The 22,140-nt window shown below is 32.7% G+C and overlaps 1 protein-coding gene across 1 annotated transcript in view; it reads left to right on the top strand.

Moving 5' to 3' along the window:
- LOC123654320 overlaps window positions 1–20,899 on the top strand; it is a 33,792-nt gene extending 12,893 nt beyond the window's left edge. The window contains exons 2-4 of the mRNA XM_045590232.1: window positions 6,168–6,671; window positions 12,388–12,526; window positions 20,235–20,899. Of these exons, the coding sequence (XP_045446188.1) occupies window positions 6,168–6,671; window positions 12,388–12,526; window positions 20,235–20,542 (951 nt within the window). The 3' untranslated portion in view covers window positions 20,543–20,899. The remainder of the gene's footprint in view (window positions 1–6,167; window positions 6,672–12,387; window positions 12,527–20,234) is intronic.
- Window positions 20,900–22,140: the final 1,241 nt, after the last annotated feature.

Genomic DNA, 22,140 nt, shown 5'->3' with positions numbered 1-22,140 from the left:
TTATTAACTACGTTCCGTCCCTATCAAGTCCACGTTCTAACGCCCCCGTAATGTTCCCGTGCCCGTAACGAATGACTTTATTTTGTTTTTACATGTTGATGTAAATTGACGTCGGTTTGTTTCAAAACCAAAAGCAACTTTATTCGAATAGGCTCCAAGAGCACCTTCGAATCGTTATTTTATAAATTAAAATTTTAAAGTGATTATTATTTTTGTAAAAATAAAGCTACTACCGATTCGGAATGTAGATTCTGATTTAAAAAAAAAACAGGAACTCTGCAGTTACTCTTTTGAAAATAATATATATAAACTGTGTTTTACTACAAAATTAGTAATGTCTTGCATGAAATACAGCGTCACTAAGTCTACACATCTTCATCAACAATGTAATCCTGCATCGAATAATACTCTTTATCTATTTTTTTATTTATGAAAACTAAATTCAAAAAAGCATTATCAGCTGTTTATCATAAAAAGAACCGAACATAATTTAAACTTGGTTTTATTTATTCACATTTTAGTAAATATTAATAAAAAAATAAATACCGAAGGGTTTGTTTATTTCTTTGGATAGTGCGATCACTATTGCCAAACAATTTCAGTATAGACAAAACAGTTGGCAGAACAATGGTGCCGTTTTGCTCGCGTTAAAACTTCTCAAATTTAATGTTTATAGGAAACAAAAATATATTTTTTATTCCAAAGTAAATTCTGTTATAAGTTACTTTAGTTAACAAGAATAAAATGAACTAAATATATTGACGTAATTGCGTTTCAATATTCGGATAATGTTTAATATATTACTAATTATAAAAAAATAACCGGTTATTTGTTACATTATAATTTTATGGTAATAATTAAGCAGTAATTATGCATTATTATGTGGTACTTAAGCTTGCGTGTAGATTATTTTAGGGGAATTTTATTCGTCCATAAATTCAAAGCAAGGCAATTTGTTAGAAATGACAAATTGTCTACTTCCTCGACTACCAAAACACGTTTAAGTACACGTGAACGTAATAGGCGGTTTCAATAATTAAGTATGTTCTTAACTCTGGATAATGATGAATCTGCTGAAAATAAATAAAATTTAAGCTAAAATCACCATTAAATTTCGTTAACCTATATGCTTAAGTTTTATTTACCTGAATGCAAATCGTTTAACAATTTTTCTAGCATAATTTATCTACTTTGTAACTTTTTCTGGAAATTGATGCAGTTGTATATGTATTTTGATATATATTGGGGTGGATAAAGAAATAAAAGTAGTTGTATCAAATAATTCAGTTGTAATTAAACTAAGACTTTGTTGATTAGCAAAAAGATTGATTCGTTTATTTTTTTCAAATCGGAAAAGGAAAAGATGTAGGAAAATTGTATGAGCCTTATAAATGTCAGCCGCAAACACGATGAGCGTTAGATTACTTAGCTCTGATTAAAATAATGAAATTCAATTCAAATAATGAGATTCGGTCTTGCTCGGTATTTGTAATCATTTTTTTATTATTATATCTTAAATTGAAGTTACAAGGTTATTCAAAAAAAATATTGCCATATCAAAACATTGAGTTTTACTAGTAAAGGATATCGAAAAAGCCATATTATAACTTTACAAATATAAGTATGAATATTATAAAAAAATTAATTTTTCTTTCTCGACAACCTTTTGCTGTTCCGTCGAAATTTTAATTCAAGAACTTTGAAGGCAAATTTTTAAGGTTATCTTATTAGCAATGTAAGATACGTCGATTGCAGGTTTTTGTTATCAACTTTTTCCTTTGATTCGTCTTTCCATTCTATACAAAATAAGACTGTAAAAAATAGAATTAATTAAATGAAAACAGACTTGTTATTTCGCGTTTGTTTGCTCTTATAACAACCAAGTTATTAATTTTTTTATTACACTTTAATTTAGTTTCAAATACGAAAAGTATATTATGATTTTAGGCAAAATAATTTAGCAAATAACGGATTAGTTTATTACGTATCTAACTCATCAACCGTTTATACTTCCCACTGTGCACCGCGGTTTGACCCTCGTTATTTTAAGAAAAAACTAAAATCAGGGATATTCCGGTATGGGTTATTTACCTTTATAAAACGGTACTTATCGAATCAAAATAACGGTAAGAGAATCATTCGGTAACCGAATCATATCGGTAATACAGTATCGAAATAAACCGGTAGTAGGCATAACGTTCGCGTCGTAAGTTTAAGCGGGCAATTCCCGTTCTTGTAGCTGCGCTGCGCTAGCTCGGATTGCGGTCCGAACGTACACCATATCTCTATCTCATTCGCTCCCGTGTGTTGCGTGATTTTACTTAAAACTTATTTATTTATGATAGACGACAGGCCCCGGGCGTGGCGCGAGCAAGTTTTCATCTCTTTTTCGCGTTAATTGCATATAACGAATAATTCAAAACAAAAAACTTAATTACTTTCATAGTTAAAGAAGCCAGTCTTATGAAAAACCAAGCATTATCAATAAAAGCAAAGGAACATTACAGATTCTTCATTTTAAACGATGGCTCACAGATTTTGTCACCCTCTGTTACTTCTCCGAATCATTTAAAACCGAAATACATAACGTTATATTTCGGTATTACAGTTTAATCGGTAACCGTTTTATTACGGTTTTGGAACCGAAATAAAACGGTAACCTTTTCAATCGGTATCCGATTCATACGGTAACCGTTTCAAACGGTTACCTTTATGAATCGGTTTGGCGAACCCTGACTAAAATACGAGTACCTACGTATTTTTAAACATTACGTACATTACGACGCGACGCGGCGTCGTTTTATTAGATTTTACATTATCTCCTAAATTATGCGTCTAAATTAAATGCTATAAAAGACAAAGTTTATCTTCATAAAATTGCTTTGTTGATGAAGTCTTTTTCATTCGTAAGGTTTCATATACTTGGCTAATTCTAATGCAATAAAATCACCTTTTAATTTTTTGGTATCATTAATTAGGTTTATTACTATAAAACTATAAAAAATATAAAACTATAAAACTATGATAATATCTTCTAAGACATTCATTGAAATCAAATTATGTCAAGGAAATTTTTTCAAAAATAAATACTTGTGATGAATAACGTATTTATTTGGATAAGGATTTATCTCATGCCTGAGAAACCGTATTACCATAAAAAAGCTTATAATGAGTTAACCTACCTACATGCTGTCGCGGACTTTATTTATTAATGGAGATCTATTTATTTAATCTCGATCAATTTCATCATAATTACTTACATAGTTTTTGGGTAGTTTTAACCGTTTACGCAGTTTACGTAACAGAAGCTCTCAAAAAAGAATTTCCCGTTTTTGTAACATTTCTTATAAATGCTGAGCTGCTGTTGGTCGTAGCGTGATTTTAGATAGCCTATAGCCTTCCTCGGTAAAGGGACTATTCAACACACAAAAAAAATATATTCAATTCGAACGATCAGTTCCTGAAATTAACGCGATTAAACACACAAACAAACTCTTTAGCTTTATAATTATTAGTATAGATTTTCATATATTTTGACAGACAATTCATTAATCGCTAAATAATTTCATCATAGCTTGCAGGCTTTTGATGTCTTTGAGCTGATCAGTATTATAAAACATCCCGCGTGTTCAATTAAATAACCGCGTTAGGTTAATTTTGTGTTCTACGAACCGTAAAGATGTAGGCACGTCTTTAGAGGTCACCTTTTTAATCGACTTCCAAAAAAGGAGTAGGTTCTCAATTCGTTTGTTTTTTGAAGTGAATACTTCTTTTGGCTCACCGCACACATTTTTTCGTAGGTAGTAAGTGAAACTGATCTGTCACGCTCTGAGGTGATAGGGTCGATCGGATAGACTCCCCCTCCCCGACCCGCGCGAGAAAGATACAGTCAGCTGCTTTTCGTTGTTGCGCTGCTGTGTTTAGTATATTCAATTTATATGTAATAATTGATAATTGATGTTGATTGCCAATAAAGTTTTCACTTCTGCCGTGCGGTCTTAAGCACAAACTCTATTTTTTAACCGACTTCCAAAAAAAGAGGAGGTTCTCAATTCGACTGTTTTTTTTTTATGTATGTTACATCAGAACATTTGACCGTGTGGACCGATTTCGACAAAATTTTTTTAATCGAAATGTAGTGTGTGCCAATTGGTCCCATTTAAATTTATTTGAGATCTAACAACTACTTTTCGAGTTATATCTAATAATGCGTTTTTACTTGACGCTTTTTTCGTCGACCTACGTTGTATTATACCGCATAACTTTCTACTGGGTGTACCGATTTTGATAATTCTTTTTTTATCGGAAAGGGGATATTCCTAGTTTAGTACCATGATAACGAAACTAGGATCTGATGATGGGATCCTAGAGAAATCGAGGGAAACTCGAAAATTCGCAATAACTTTCTACTGGATGTACCGATTTTGATAATTCTTTTTTTGTTGGAAATGGGATATCCGTAGTTTGGTACTATGATAAAGAAACTATGCACTGATGATGGGATCCCAGAGAAATCGAGGGAAACTCTCGAAAATCCGCAATAACTTTTTACTGGGTGTACCGATTTTAATAATTTTTAATTTAATCAAAAGCTGATATTTATCATGTGGTCACATGTAAATTTTATCGAGATCTGATAACTACTTTTTGAGTAATCTTTGATAACGCGTAGTTACTTGACTATTTTTTCGTCGATCTACGTTGTATTACACGTCGATGTAATTGAAGTCGGTTTTTTTTTCGTTTGCGAGCAAACACAATTATATATTATATTTTATGTATTACCTCAGAATTTTAGACTGGGTTGGTACATTTATCTTAGTACGCACATTATATGTTCATATAATTCTGAAGAAAGGTTTTACTGAAATTAAAATCTGTGGGAAATTTTCACTGACCCTTATAATTTGGTGAATACAATGGGTAGAGGATCGTATCTACGGTAGAAAAAATAGTTCAACAATTAGAGAGAAGGGAGTAAAATTAGTTTTTGAAGTAATTTTTTTTTACGTCCGATTGACTTGAGGACTAAGCTGATAAATGCATGACGAGAGCGTTACGGAAAGTGTGATCGGGTGGGGCGAACGGAACAAGAGAGAGAGTTTCGAAAACATATTTTTTTCTCTCATTCTCTCATAACCAGTTACGTTTCGTATATCTAAGACACAGTGCAGACCTATTGCTAAGAAGTTTTACTTCAGTCGTGTAGTCTAAAGCACACTCGTTTTTTTAGTAGTTTATTGTACTTTGCTTGATATAAAAATCTATCCATTTTTAACCGTTTAAATAAGGAAAATGCTTTCAATTCGATTGTATTTTTTTTTTTACATGTATTATCTTTTGACTGGGTGGACCGATTTCAATGATTTTTGTTTTAATCGAAAGATTGGGCGTGTCATGTGGTCCCATTTAAATTTAATTGATATCTCACTACCTTTCGAGTTATATGTAATAATGCGTATTTGCTTGGCTATTTTGTCGTTGACCTACGTTGTGATATACCGCATAACGCTTTACTGGGTATACTGATTTTGATGATTTTTGTTTTAATGAAAAGCTGGTGCTTGTCTTGTAGTTACATTTAAATTTGATCGAGATTTAATGAGTGCTTTTTTGTAAATTAATTTCGCACACTTATAGTTTATATAGAGAAGGAGTCATCACTTCAGCCTATCGCAGTCCACTGCTGGACATAGGCCTCCCCAAGTTCGCGCCACACATCCCGGTCTTCCGCAATCCTCATCCAGCCTACACCGGCAATCTTACGTAGATCGTCGGTCCAAGAAGTCCAGAGAAGGAGTGCAGAATGCTAATATATTTTCTAATTATGCACAAAAATACATTAAATCAATAAAAAAAAAAAAACATTACCTATACATACTAATCATGTATTTGACCCACATACGCATATACATGTACTCTGTGTACTCTTTTATTTATTGTTAAAGTCAGTAGTCAAATTGAAAAAATTAAAAAAAAGGTTCTTGCATCATTTTTCGTTTTTTTTTAAATTTAATTTTCAATTATGGTCAAATTTCGACAACTGGACGACCACTAGTAATTTAATAGTTTCACAATACATCATTACATAATATACTTCACTATAATATTCTTTTTGTTTGAATATTACGATTACTCTAAATTTTAATTCATTGTTTTTATTTCAGGTCAAAATGTTTCCTGGCGATAGTAAGTACGAAACTACGTTACAAGAAAGTTCTTGGCCTATTTGGAACGAAGATTTTAAATTTCAGTTAAAACAAAAGGAAATAAAAAAGACGACGGACAAAGTCGACCTTCAAAGTTTAGTTGCCGGACATTTCTTATCATTAACTATTTATGCAATATTAGAAGCACAAAAACAGGACGCAGATCGTAGAAAAAGTGCCAAAACTTTAGATTCAAAGACATCTAAATTGTTGAGTGAAGATGAACAAAAAACAAAGCCAGGAAATCTTTTCGAAAAAACCTTTAGCAGCTTTAAATCCACGAAATCTGAAGCGATCGCTCAAAAGTCTATATTAGAAAAAAGAAGAACTGTTGGAGCAGCAACATGGAATTTCGATTCTAAATTATTTCAAAACGATCTCAAGAATGGATTAATTGGCACTCCCGATATTTGGAGGCCTATAAATGCGATTGCTAGTGGCTTGTCAGCCGCCGATTCGCGCGTAAGTAAAACATTTCCAACATTTTAGTCTTATTGATAAAAACAAAACGTTAAAAAAAATTTTATAAACAAGAACTCATTTGATGAGCTTGATAGTAAACCTACAGTTTTAATGTTCTAGAACTAAGTTTTGTGTTTTGAACGTTAATATTATGCAGTCGTTAACTTTTTAAGAGCTCTAAAAAAGTAACGTTTTTGCTTTGAATTAAATCATCAACAGTGTAACAATACAATACTGTATAAGGATAATGTTAACTAATTTTAAAATCAATAAATATATCAACAAACGATTAGGTACTTAAAATGACGATTGGCTTGGAAACGTGATAGTTTGTCTTTAATTTAACATCAGTTTTAATCAAGATCATTAATTCTATAAATGTATGATTCATCAGATTGGTTGACTTTTATATTCTTGTTTCTTTGGCGTATCTGACAATAGAATAGATTTGACCTCGACCGATCCCAGTTAGAGTACGTTAGGTATGTACCCTATCATCATTACGCTGACGCAAGACGTCGGCCTTGATTCATCTACATTTTGTACAAGACGTGAACTTTTTTATAGACATTATGTAATTAAACTTGTTTCTGCGAAATCTCTACAAAGTGAATATTAAGATTGATAGCGCTATGAATGTATTTTTGACTATACTGTAAAATAAACATTATACTTTTTTTTTTGTAAAACAATGAGTGTGTTGTGTGTAGTATAAACTTAAATAATACCCAATTTCAATTAAATTCAGTTACTAGTTTTGGCGCCATATTCGACCGCTAAACATACAGATATAAAAAAAAAATTATACACTTTTCGCTTTAGTATCGTTTACAGAGTGCCTTCCAAAAAAGCTTTTAATATATCTTTAATATACAGAATTCTTTTAAATAACAGATATACATTTTTTGTTTACTTAAAATCAGATTTTTTGAAGATTTCTAGTATATTGTACATTATTAATAGTTGATTATAAACCACAAGGCATTGAAATGTATACCCACATGTGTTACAGGTCACTAGATATTCCCATATCATGTAAAGAAAACCTTGATTACCCCAATCAATAATGCGTGTGGAACGTTAATAATAATATTTTATTCTATTATAAGTATATAAAACCTTATTATTTACTTTGATATATTTTTATTTGATTATATTACTTTGAGTGTATAGCAACATTTGTTAATTCTGATTTATTTTTTTAAATTTTCTTTTCGGCCTTTTCTTTTTGGCTTCATAGTAATAGCGATTCACACTGCCTACCCTGAAAAGTACAAGAATGGATGATTGTAACTTAGTAAGAGTGGAAATAAGAATTAAAACTATTCAAACGAAGAGAGCAAAAATAATATATATATAACTAGGTATATATATTATAATAATTGAATCTTTTAAATGATAATGCTTATTCAATAGTTTGATTTCACTTTACTTCATGTATACATACTGTATCATATTTCGCGATAGATTTTATTTAACTATCTACTATTTTCAGTAAATAGTCATAAACTTAATTATAGTAGTACTAGCGACCCGCCCCGGCTTCGCACGGTTGCAAAAACTATCAGTGTTCCTCAACTATATTATGCATGTACTAGCTGACCCCGCAAACCTTGTTTTGCCATAACACAAAATTTCAAATATTTTTCTCAATTTGATCGCAGCTCCTGAAATTAAGTAAACAAACTGAAATTAAAATAGAATAATATTTAATATTAGATGCTGCGATGGTAGCGCAGTCTTCCGGATCCAATGTAAAACATTCCAAAATTAACAACTACTTATAAATGAAAAATTAGTTAAATAAACATTTTCCAGTGGACCAAATTGTGAATCGAAACCATCATCGAATCCCCTTGAACTCACGCACACAAGAAATATATACAGGGTTACAGAAAAAGTCGACCTAGATCCGTTAAGGGCGTGTAGTACACACCATTTCTGAATGATTTCACTATGGAACCCCCCATCCTAAACTTAACCGTTTTCGAGATATTCGAGTTTTAATTTTTTTTATGAAAATGCCCAATTTTTCGGCTATTGAACTGAATTTTTTGAATTTTTTTGACTCTTATGATTATTTTTTTGATTTCTTACATGAAGAATGAGATGCTTAATGACCTCAATGACTAAAATTGCACGTAAGTTAACTAAATAGGTCGTTGTAGACGATCGAAAGTTAAGAAAATAAATACAAATTATAAAAAAATATTTTTCTTTTCTGGATATCTCAAAAAATTATTATGGCACTTGCTCTGCAGATGTGCTTAAAAATATCTACATTTTATCAGCTATCCAACGAAGTATAACACTCTAGGTTATTTATTAACCTCAAAGGTGAAACTTAGTTTCTAAGGCTACATGGCAGTCAGAATAAATAGTGCTTATTTAATTAATTTGACTTAAGTTCAGCATCATCATCATTACAAGATCATCGGTGATTGTAGTAAGCTAAATGAAACAATAAATCAGTTCAAAATAACATTTATTCACCTAATGTTTTTGAAGTTCATGTTCCACGTGTCCACCTCTATTTCGCACACATTTTCTCATTCTTTCACGTAGTCCACTTTTCACTACACCAATGGTTAATGTTCTTCTTATGTCGTCTTATGAGAACTCCCACTGACGATATGGGGTTGGGCCCACTGTAAACGAGGCTCTTCATGTGCCCACATACATAAAAATCCATGGGGGTCAGGTCGGGACATCTGGCTGGCCAGGGTAAAGGCCCACCTCGTCCAATCTATTTGTTAGGATAGTTAGTGTCCAACCATTCCCTAACGCTTCTTCTGAAATGAGCAGGGCAGCCATCATGTTGAAACCACATGTCCCGCAATAATTTTAATGGGAGATCATCTAGAAGGTCACCTAAGTCACCTCTTAAGAAAATTTCATAAGTATCACCATTCAGATCTTGTTTTTGCACATTATTTTTCTCACTCTCACCTGCATAAATCTTAAGTTGTCTCGCTCACACGCACCGGATTAACTTGAAGGACAATAGCCGACCTACGTTAGACCTACTACCTGAACCTTTTCAACTATGTTTTTTTCTATGAGTTTAAATACAACCCTAGGTTGTTATACCTCATTGGATAGCTGATAAAATGTAGATGTTCTTAAGCACATCTGCAGAGCAAGTGCCATAATAATTTTTTGAGATATCCAGAAAAGAAAAATATATTTTTTTAATTTGTACTTATTTTCTTAAGTTTCGATCGTCTACAACGACCTATTTAGTTAACCTACGTGCAATTTTAGTCATTAAGGTCATTAAGCATCTCATTCTTCATGTAAAAAACCAAAAAAATAATCATAAGAGTCAAAAATATTCAAAATATTCAGTTCAATAGCCGAAAAATTGGGCATTTTCATAAAAAAAATTAAAACTCGAATATCTCGAAAACGGTTAAGTTTAGGATGGGGGGTTCCACTCCGTCACACAAAATCCGTTGCGTAGTTATAAAGATCTAAGCATACAGACAGCGGGAAACGACTTTATTTTATACTATGTAATGATGAAATTAGAATTTAGTCTGACAAATGTGTCAAAATTTGACAGCGGAATTTTTCCAAAGTTAATAACCCCTTCGAGTTTCAACAATGGACATATTGACGATAGTCTGCATTTGGCATTAAGATGTAAACAATAATATTCTTCAATGTATGTCTCTTAGTCAGTGTTGATAAGTCCCAATAGCGCCTTATGCTGAGGGTCTGATGATGATGTCTGAAAGTGGACCGTAAGACTTTTCAAAGGTAAAAGGTCTCAATTGGTTGCTTGTCATGTCAATCATCGGACCCTTGTAATCTACCGGTGTCATAATAGAGGCAGAAAGAGAACAGGAAAAAAAATAATGAAAGATCATATTAATGGGGTTAAGATAAAATACTTTTACTAAGATAAGATTATTTACATATTATGTTAAGATTAAATGAAAATTATTACGAAATGTAATGAGTTCAAACCACGTTACTAGTTAATATCTTTAAAGTTAATTTGAAATGCGTACATTTCGTAAAGTTTTAAAAAATAAATAAATAGACTAGACAAACACATTTGACAAGCCTGTTGGCGCAGTTTTAGTGGTCCTGCTTTCTGCTTCGCGGGTTGCGGATTCGATGCCCGCCTGAGTCTGGGTGTAATATTTGTGATTTATTTCGATGTATGTTTATCAAAAAGAAAAAAAAAGTAACAACAGTCGGTTGATACCTATATAATGAAAGCATTAAGTTACTTACCATAGAAACGGACGACCGTGTGTGTATGTTATAAGATATTTAAAAAAAATTGAACAGAGCTAAGGATTCTTTAGATTCCGACTTTCGAAAAGGAATCGTATTAGAATTACATTTTTACTAACGAATAACTCAGGCTTCGCATAGGCCGCATCAAGCAAGTTCCTTCATCGTGATAACTTCTAAGATATTCAATAAGATAGTGTAGTTTACAATTATAATGTACAGAAGGTATTAACTAATTTAAGTTGATAAGGATTAATACTTTATCCACCTAAATAGCGTTTCCGATAAAATTTTCCAGACGGCATTGTATATTCCGAAATATTTCAACTGCGATCTTTTTATTACATCTACACATTTGACGCTCACGACATTGACCCAATGTTCTGAAATAAAAATATTTCGATTTAATTTATTTGAGTGCCCAAAACCATAATATTCTTTATGTGATCCACCGTGGATACGCTTCCTACTGAACTTTAATTAATTAATTTTTATTTGTTTTAGACATGTTATTACATTACATAACGTTCTTCGTTATCTGACACACTGAGTTTGGTAGTGTCAAGTTTTGGTGTTGTTCTGTAGCAAAAATTATAATTAAAATCTGGCTGCCAACTCAAGAGAATGGCACCTTAAGACAAACGAGTTTTAAGATTTATTATACTTATTCCATTACAAATCCTAACTTTTTTTTTGCTTTGAATTAAGATCACACACTTTTCGGCTTGTCTTCTTTATGACTATTTTTTTCGTATTATTTTTTATTTTTCAGCTATTAAATATCCAATACTACTAACGTAGGTTTATCTTGAGAAGGCGGAAGCGTAGAAAACATATTGCAATACTCGTATTTCTAAGCGAATTGGCGCTTATACATGTTCAAAGAATTTTCCGATTTTCATCGTGGCTTATATAAGCTTTTTGCAGTTTGGGAAAATTTCTCGCGCTCTTAGTTACAGGTACCCTTATTGTAATCCCATGAAAGGTCGAGTGTCAGATAAAATTTATGTTTCATGCATAATGTTATTTAGTTCTTGTTACTAGTTAGTTAGTTCTTGTGTACTACAGTGATAGTAATGTGATGTGATTGTTTATTCTAAGTGTAGAGCGGATATTTGTATGTGTCAAAATATTTGTAACAACTGTTTGTTACCAGAAAGTGCTCTTAAGGACGTAAAGATGTTAAACTTAATTATTTTCAAAATCACCAAATAAATTATGCTACTCTATACTAACAGCTTCAGTTCCACTCTTTCTTGAGTATAGAAGTGACCTTCGTTTTGCACCATATCATACGTTTACAGGCTGTTTTAATACAGCTTAGCTCGAAATATTTATGTAATTCATGTATCAAAAACAACAATAACGTATTAAAATAAAAATTGATTTTATTAAATAATAAATATAACAATAAATGCAGATTAGATGCTTGTTAAGTGATAACACCTTTAATTTTATGTTTTTACAGAGAGAAAATAAGAAAGGACAGCTGGAAGTGACATTACTGTACACGGCAAGTGAAGATGGATTGAACGACACAGTGCAATTGACTGTGAATAGATTGCGATGTTCGGTTCAAACTATGCAAGAGCAAGAACAATACAAAGGTATAAATATAATAATATAATAATACAGAATAATATATAGCGGTAATAACTCATAGCTTGAAAAATTACTGTTTACAAATATAATACAACCACGTCTTTATTATGTTATGCTAATGCTATATTGATTTGTATTTTCTTGAGATGTATTGGAGATAAAGAAAAATAGTAAATCGTACTACAAATGCTCTTGTAAACTAAAATAGATAAGTATATATTTAGACACATATTGCCGGTTCGGAGGTGGTATGCGAATAGTTCAATTAGTAAATTAATTGAGTTGGTTAGACTTCTCATTAACTGCTGGCATTCTGAGGAGTGCTTACATAGGGTTTTAGTTTGTATTTAGAATGCTTAGTCAATTCAAAGGGGATTTAATTAAGGTAACTTCTACGCGACCTTAAATGAATGCGAAGTGTAACAAGTACTGACTAACTGCAACTGAGAGAGGGCACAGCAGAAAATTTCCTGCTTAAAAATATTGAGCAGCCCAAATGGAGTAGTATTTTGACCTTACAGAAGATCACAGCTAAATAATACTGTTTTCAAGGAGTGTTGTGTTCCTGTCGGTTAGTAAGGTGACCAAGCTCCTGGGGGCAATTGGGGATAGGGTCGGCAACGCGCTTGCGATGCTTCCGGTGTTGCAGATGTCTATAAGCTACGGTAATCGCTTACCACCATGTGAGCCGTACGCTTGTTTGTTGACCTAGTTGTATAAAAAAAAGTTAATTGAGGGAGGTCGATTATAAAATCTGTATATATAAAAAATAGATGACCCAGTGAACTTCGAACTATCTACATATATTTGTGAAAAATATTAGAGACTTAAAAATTGGTTTGCCAATGAAGTTTCACTTCTGACATGTGTACTTTGTACGCACGCACTATTTTTTATAAAAAGACAAAATACATCAAATGTTTCGCAGCGTTAATGTTTAATCGGAAAATTAAATTGTTGTTTTTAATATTTTACGTTAACGTTTCAGCCTGTAATATCCCACTACTGGGCATAGGCCTCTTTCCTCATGTAGGAGAAGGATCAGAGCTTAATCCATCACGCTGCTCCAATGCGGGTTGGCGGATATATTCCCTACTATGAGTAATGATCGCTATCAGGTGTACTTCATAATAACCGGGACCGACGGCTTAACGTGCTCTCCGATGCACGGTGGGGAGACCCACAAGGACTGCACAAACACCCAGATCACGGCAAACACCTGTATGGCCAATACAAATGTTTGTCATGTGCGGGGATCGAACCCGCAACCGCCAGAGCAACAGGTACAATCCATGGCTGTGATCGTTGCGCCAACGCGGCGTCGTATTTTACATTATTTATTATTTATGTTTCTCACCGTTCAAACCTTCCCTGAACTTCCACAAATATTTCAAGATCAAAATTAGCCAAATCAGTCCAGCCATTCTCAGGTTTTAGCGAGACAAACGAACAGCAATTTGATTTATATATTTATAAGATATCGTATTAAGATTTTTGTCTGAGCTAATATCCGAACTACTGGACTGATTTTAATCAATATGTTGCAAGATATGTAACTTTTCCAACTTCAAATATAGGTTATAGTTTATTTCGATATATCTAATTATATATTTTATGTATTCACAAAAAAAAAAAAAAATAAGGCGGTTCGAAGTTCGCCAGGTCCAATCCACCAATCCACCAATCCAGTCCACCAATTTTTAACTGATTCCAAAATGGCCTAACCATACGTTTAATTGAAAGCCTTTGCTTGTAGTGTGGTCACATTTAAATTTAAGCGAGATTTCACTAGTATTTTTTGAGTTATCCCTATTAATGCGTATTTATTTGTTTTTTTTTTTTTTTTCGACTACCTTACTGGTCAATGTAAACTGAAGTAAACACAATTTTTTTTATGCTCCAATTATCGAATATCTTCAAATGTAAATTGATACAAAAGTGATGTACATATATAAATAGTTTTGTATATATTTTCTTCTGGCATTAAAAGCTTCTCAAGGCCTAATCTAATCCAAGTTTTTTTTTTTCATTAATTTGCAATGAAATTAGGTGTAGTAGGATATATATATTTATCATATGTGTATCTTATTTGAAGTTTTTGAGTGTGAAGTGGTTATTTATTTATTATATTATTTATTTCCCGTAGCGTGATTGTTTAAAGCTTCAATAATAAAGCTTTAAGGAAAAATATTGAAATGGACCTTCTCTAGAAATTTCAACGGAAATTAAAACTCCCATCGAAATCATATCGTTGATCTTCAAAGTTTACCTAAAGGAAATAAGCAGTATATTTATAAAAATATTACAAACATATTTTACAGAAATAAAAGATTTCTAAGATCTTTCGTTAGGCGCATATTTTATATCGTGAAATTTTTGTATAAAAATGATTTCAAATTTTCTTGATCAAACATGATAAATGGTAAAAGAAAAACGCTACGTACTCTATCTTTTATTCACTGCTTAATATAGATTCACATTGTATAAGTGTTTTATTAAGGTTGGGTATTGCAGAAAAAAAACTTCAAGTACGATTTTATATAAACCCTTAGTAGAACGTTCCTTTGATATTGCTACGTTGTGAACGTTAGTTACAATTTAAGAAATAAATTCGCTTTGTGGTGTATTTCTGATGAAAAGTGTAAGTTTAAAGGTATACAATTTCCACGGATTTTTCGCTACGTTTACAAATGTGTACGTATAAAAGTACTAGCTATGCCCGCGAGTTCGCCCGCGTTGAAATCTGTGTGTCACAAAGTTTTCCCGGCAAACTTCCTGTGAAACTCTCATCAAAATCGGCTTAGCTGTTCCGTAAACCTTCCACTTGAAGCCCTCTCTCCATTGGTTAAGCTGCATGAAAATCCGTTCAGTATGGTTCGTTGAATTCGTCAGAATTGTGGTATTATTGTAGTGGAAAATTTGTTTAAAATATATTGCCTGCAATTTAGTTTTTAATATGGTTCTATGTGACGCCGCGTTGGCGCAGCGGTTACAGCCATGGATTGTACCTGTTGCGCTGGCGGTTGCGGGTTCGATCTCCGCACATGACAAACATTTGTATTGGCCATACAGGTGTTTGCCGTGGTCCCGAGTAGAAATTTTTTCGTCTTCCTTAGAAGGACCGGACCAGGCATGCCTGATCAGGACTAGATAAGGCATGTAACGCAGATGATTGGTCTGGACCTGATCAGGATGAGATGAGATTTCCTGATCTGGACCTGATCAGGAAATCTCATCTCATCCTGATCAGCGGGTTCGGTTCGGTCCTTTTAAAAAACACGAATGTACCTATATTTTTGAAAAAATTGTTTAACAAAAAAAAAGCGAATTGTATTAACATAATTATTATAATATTTATTTCCGTTTGTTTTTTCTAATGTATTATTTATTTATGTTTTTACTTTAAATATTAATTATTTTTATTTATTTTTATGTTATTAATTAATTATTATTATTAATTAAACTTTATTTATTAACTTCTAATGATTAACTACTAACTACTATTTCCTATTACTTACGACTGCTCCACTGTGTAGAAATGGACTCCCTGCTAGATTGTCCTGATAACTGTATATATACTAAGTGCGCTTAAAAACATTAATAGCGCGATTCAGGCTCAGTTCGCGTCATTTCTTTCAGGCCATCCTGATCTGGACCGGACCAGGTCCTGATCCAGTATGCCTTACCATACTTGGTAAGATTTTACATCAGGCTAGCCTTGTCTGGACCGGACCTGGTCCTGATCCAGTATGCCTTACCATACTTGATTATATTTTACATCAGGCTATCCTTGTCTGGACCGGACCTGGTCCTGATCCACTATGCCTTACCATACTTGATTATATTTTATATCAGGCTATCCTTGTCTGGACCGGACCTGGTCCTGATAGAGCTTGCCGGATCAGGCATGCCTTATTCTATCCTGATCCGGTCCAGATACATGATCTGGTTGAGCCTGACCTTTTTTCTACTCGTGGTCTGGGTGTTTGCGCAGTCCTTGTGGGTCTCCCCACCGTGCCTCGGAGAGCACGTTAAGCCGTCGGTCCCGGTTGTTATCATGTACACCTGATAGCGATCGTTACTCATAGTAGGGAATATATCCGCCAACCCGCATTGGAGCAGCGTGGTGGATTAAGCTCTGATCCTTCTCCTACATGGGGAAAAAGGCCTATGCCCAGTAGTGGGATATTATAGGCTGAAACGTATGGTTCTATGTAAATATATGCCACAGAATAGCGTAACGCACGGTCCTCCGTGACTTCGTGACGACAGGTGTAAATAAAAAGTATTCTATTTATGTAAAGGTTAGATGATATAAAAAATATTTTTTTTTGTACTACTTATAAGTTATCAATATAAATGTTTCTTGAACGACCCTGCATCCCCAATTAAACCCCCTTAGCGGTGGAATATTGCAAAATCCGTTCTTAGCGGACGTCTACTAACTATACTCGTAATCCTCCCTGCCAAATTTCATCTTTGTCCATCCAGCGGTTTTTGAGTTCTCGTGATGAGTGAGTCAGTGACATTTCTCTTTTATATATATAGATTACTTCAAATGATAAATTTTTTATTGTTTAATCATTAAAAACTGTTTGGTTTTAATTTATAATTATCTCCTACGGAAGATACAGTTATGTTATATGTTCTAAAACGTTAATTGACGCAAAAATATTTTTTGTTCTTCGTTCAAAAATACTATTTTACTTCATATTTCAGTGTAGCAGTATTAATAGCATAGATTTTATGGTTACTGCTCCGCCCGTAAAAGACTATAGTTATGACTCGTAACCATCCTAAATAAACAGGTTTTATAACACAAAAACAATACATGTAATAGTCGTTAGTTTAAGGTAACATCTTTTAACTTTATAATGTTCGTATTGATCGCATAGATTTAAATATTTGAGTAACCGTTTATTGTTAGATAATATTCACAAGACATATATTACAAAGTAATATATGTCTAAGAAAAGTTAATAGTTTCGTGACGTAATAAAAAAAAGTACAGCTTATTTCGTCAATTGGTTCTCGCGTTATTTCGCTGTATCCGTACATACAAAAAGTTGACGTCCAACATTATATTTATTTAATGGATTCTTTGTACTATAATAATAGTCAATAATTGTATTTGCTCGCAAACGAAAAAAAAATAACCGACTTCAATTACATCGATAAGTAATACAACATAAGTAGACGCAAAATAGTCAAGTAAATCCTCGTTATCAAAGAATATTCAAAAAGTAGTCATCAGATATCGATAATATAATAATTTAAACATGATATATATCATATGCTTGCATCAGCTTTCGATTAAAACCATTGAAATCGGTCCATCCAATCAAAAGTTCTGAGGTAACATACATTTTAAAAAAAATACAATCGAACTCCAACGAAAATCAAAATCAACCTCCTCCTGTTTTGGAAGTCGGTTAAAAATGAGTTCAAAAGATATTTAATTTATAGGTCGGTGCGTATTCTGTATAAAATTGTGTATTTTTTACCATATTGCATTGGTATAAAAATATAGAGTATGTATATGTACTGTAGTACTGTATGTACTGTATTTTTCATTTTGTGAGAAAACTAGGTCCCATTGGAGGCTTGCAATAGATAGCATTTGAGAGGGTCCAGTAGAACGTGTAATGCTGTTTTCTTATTAAGGCAAAAAGAGAGTTGTTGTGCGCTAAATCTTGAGTACGGAAGTCAGCAAAGCCCCACTACATTACGACGCAATACGTTTTTGTGTATGCAAATTGCAAACGCCTCGTTTTCAATTTACTCCATCGAATACTATAAGAGAGTTGTTTTAAATAAATAATAATAATAAAAAAAAACTATCTTATACTATATTGTTGTAACCTTATTACACACTTACCTATTTACACACGAATTTGTCATATAATATGTAGGGAAGCTAAAATATTGAAGCAATAAATCTAGTAGCGGTAAGATCTTTGTGGTTTTTGTAGTATTTTTATTATGCAACATAAAAAAGTGGGTTTGCAAGCAATACATTATTTGGTAAACCAGTCTGTACGCTTTTTAATTTATTGAATCCTGTCCTAATTCATAGGATGAAATATAAAAAAATGTACTAAGTGTTATCAAAACCTTTTGATTTGATCGGTTTTTGGTTTACGTAAATTAAAACATGTTTTTGAATTTCGTTTGAAAAAGTAAAATGAACTAATCTACGATTTCTTCCAAGAAAAAAGATAAAAGACCGTAATGTGAGTTATTTTAATCCGTCCTGCACAAAATTCTACGCCTAAGGTTATTACGGAGAAATCGGTGTTATGCTATAAGGCCGTCGACCATACAACCATTCGTTAATACATATGTGTTAATAATATATGTGTCCCTGTATTTGACCTAGGTATGACATGCATACAGATTTCGATAAATAACGCTTTGTTTTTGTCTTGGTGACGCGAGAGTTCGTTTTCGGGTTAACGGGTTTAGTTAAATATTTATAGTATTAAAGTTATGGACTTAGGGGTGATGTGTTGTAGGGTTCAAATTATTTTTCGCTTTGTCGAGTTTGGTACTTAACTGGGGGCTTTAAAAAGATGATGACAGACGTTTTTACAATTTTATTTCTGAAGCGTTGTTTGTTGCTATTAGAAAAAAAAAACAGATAAATGTAAAGAAGAGGTTTAAAGAAGGTATGTGTATGTAAATAAAATCTTCAATCCGCACCACCCGCAGTGGAGCAGCGTGGTGGATTAGGCTCTAATCCTCCTCCTACATTGAGAAAAAGGCCTGTGCCCAGCCGTGGGATGTTACAGGCTGAATCGTGATCGTGATTGAAAATCTTCAAAGATCCGTGAATCGCGTAGTATAAAACCTATAGAAATACATTTTGTATATAAATTTCTACTAGAGGTCCGTCTGGTTACATCACTTAAATATTTTTAGGCTTCGGATAATTTAAATTATTTCTTTACTAGCTAGCTACCCGGACAGACTTCGTTCTGTCAAAAGTTAATAGTAAAAATTTTTTTTTTACTTTTTTAAAAACAATTTTTAGTATCAAAACTTTCCGTGGGCTTTAAGGAACATACAAAAATAAATTAGGCGAATTGGTCGAGCCATTCTCGAGTTATGCGCTTAGCAACTTTCATTTTTATTTATATAGATTACTAGCTGATCCGGCAAACGTTGTCTTGCCGCTAAACGCTATTTAAAAATAGGGGTTGATGGTAGAGGGTTGAAAATTTAGTGTTTTATGTATTTTTTAATGTTGTATCATAAAAAAAAAAATAGAAATTAAAAATTTTGTCTAAAAAATAAAAAAAAAATTTAGGGGTGGACTACCCCTAACATTTAGGGGGATGAAAAATAGATGTTGGCCGATTCTCATAGATACCGGATAAGCACAAAAAATTTCATCAAAATCGGTCAAGCCGTTTCGGAGGAGTATGGCAACGAAAACTGTGACACGAGAATTTTATATATTAGATATGTCTAGTATAATATATGTCTAGGACGATCCCCAATTTACGTTGTGTGATCAATGTATAATAAACGAACAATAAACTTTGAGTAGTAGAATAGAACATTTCATATTTATTAAATTATGGAGCTTGCTAATTTTAATCACAGTTAATTAATTATTTACATTTGCAAATTTTTTAGTTTTATAAATATGCTTCAAAATTAAATGTACTCGTATTTTAGTGTATCTAATTAGTTTTGTTTCTGTTTCAGCTCCGTTATATTTAAAAGCAGCTATTTTAGAAGCTAATAAAGCGGAGTGCTACTGGAAAAGTGATAGATTTGTACCGACTATATCCGCCAGATGGGACCCCAAGTCGGCAACGGTTAAGTTAACTGTATTCAAAGCTAGTTTGAATAAAGTGAGCATTTATATCAGCCTCGGGTGCAAGACTAAGATGGCCAAGAAGGAAATGTTAGGCAAGGCCCATATTGATGAGAAATCTCCTTATGCTGACAGTTGGAACGAATGTTTGAGGCAGCCGGGTATACCTAAAACGTTTTGGGTCAACTTTGAGTGATTTGTAAACCGACCATATAAAGTTAGAAGCATTTTCGAACATTACACGAGGTCTGCTCACTTAACATTTCCTTCTCTATGGATGATATATAGAATTATTGTTGTGTAAATTATTTTATACTTTGAAAACTAGAAAAAGGTCGATCTGGAATTTCGTCACGACATATATTTTAATGAAATGGTAATTTGAATAAAAATAAAACCAATTTCGTAAATATTCAAAATATCATAAAATTAATCAATTAAATAATTAATCTTAGTATTGAATATATAATAAACAATGTAACCTCATATTTTAGAAACTTTATTGTAACTAATAATGTTATTATAATTATATTGTTGTCTTGTTTATAACGAATAAAAATTATAATTAAAATTATTAATATGATACAATATTTAAAGTGAAAAAGATTAAAGCTACATTATTATATTTAATTATTATTTTTATTAAAATTCTTTGTTACCTTTAAAACTATAAAATTGTATTTATTTTTAGTTGTATTCTGACAAATATTTCATAAAAATAAAAAAAGACTTATTAATGACAATTATTGTAAGACTCTGAATTAATAAATTTTCAGTCGTTATATTTTTGTTTACAAATGGTTTAATTTTGACTCCCAACATAAAGTTAGTTCATGTAGTTTGTTTTTTTGTTCTGTCCTTTACCTAGTTAGAAGTGTTTATGGTAATTTTTAATATTGTAACTTTTTAAGAAGTACATACACATGTATATAAGTATAATAATGTGTATAAGTGTATAACATTATACATAATGTTCGCATCTTGTGAGCTTAATAAATATAAATAAATAGACGTTGAAACGGATAGTTTAATAAATAGGGTATGTTATAAGTTTAATAAATGCTTCAGCCTGTAATATCCCACTACTGGGCATAGGCCTCTTTCCCCATGTAGGAGAAGGATCAGAGCGTAATCCACCACGCTGCTCCAATGCGGGTTAGCGGATATATTCCCTACTATGAGTAATGATCGCCTTCAGGTGTACATGATAACAATCGGGACCGACGGCTTAACGTGCTCTCCGAGGCACGCTGGGGAGATCTACAAGGACTGCACAAACACCCAGACCACGGCAAACACCTGTATGGCCAATACAAATGTTTGTCATGTGCGGGGATCGAACCCGCAACCGCCAGCGCAACAGATACAATCCATGGCTGTAACCGTTGCGCCAATGCGGCGTCTATATATTATATATAAATAAATATTATATATCTACTTAAAATTTCATTTTAGGTGTTCATTGTAAACCGTATCAAAGCTTGAAAATGCTTAATTGTAGAGCTATAGAGCGCAAGATGTTTAAAGGTAACGAAAATAGTTCAATCTTGTTCGATAAAATGAATCTTTCGTCATGTAGTAGAAAATGAAGTGGGCGTCTAAATCGAGTATCTTCAATCAACCCACCCTTCCTATATAATGTTGAAGGTAGTGATTGAAGTCAGCTGCGAGTTGACGATAAATGTCTTCTAAGTCGTTTTAAGCAAAGAGAAGGGAAAATGTGTAATTAACTTTCAAAGCCGTAAGCGTCTTTGTATAGTTTGCGAGTTATGAATAGACCTACCGTAACTTTAC

Source organism: Melitaea cinxia, chromosome 6 (assembly GCF_905220565.1).
Source record: "Melitaea cinxia chromosome 6, ilMelCinx1.1, whole genome shotgun sequence".
In the NCBI taxonomy this organism is placed as follows: Eukaryota; Metazoa; Arthropoda; class Insecta; order Lepidoptera; family Nymphalidae; genus Melitaea; species Melitaea cinxia.
This window is presented reverse-complemented; position numbering and strand designations above follow the sequence as displayed.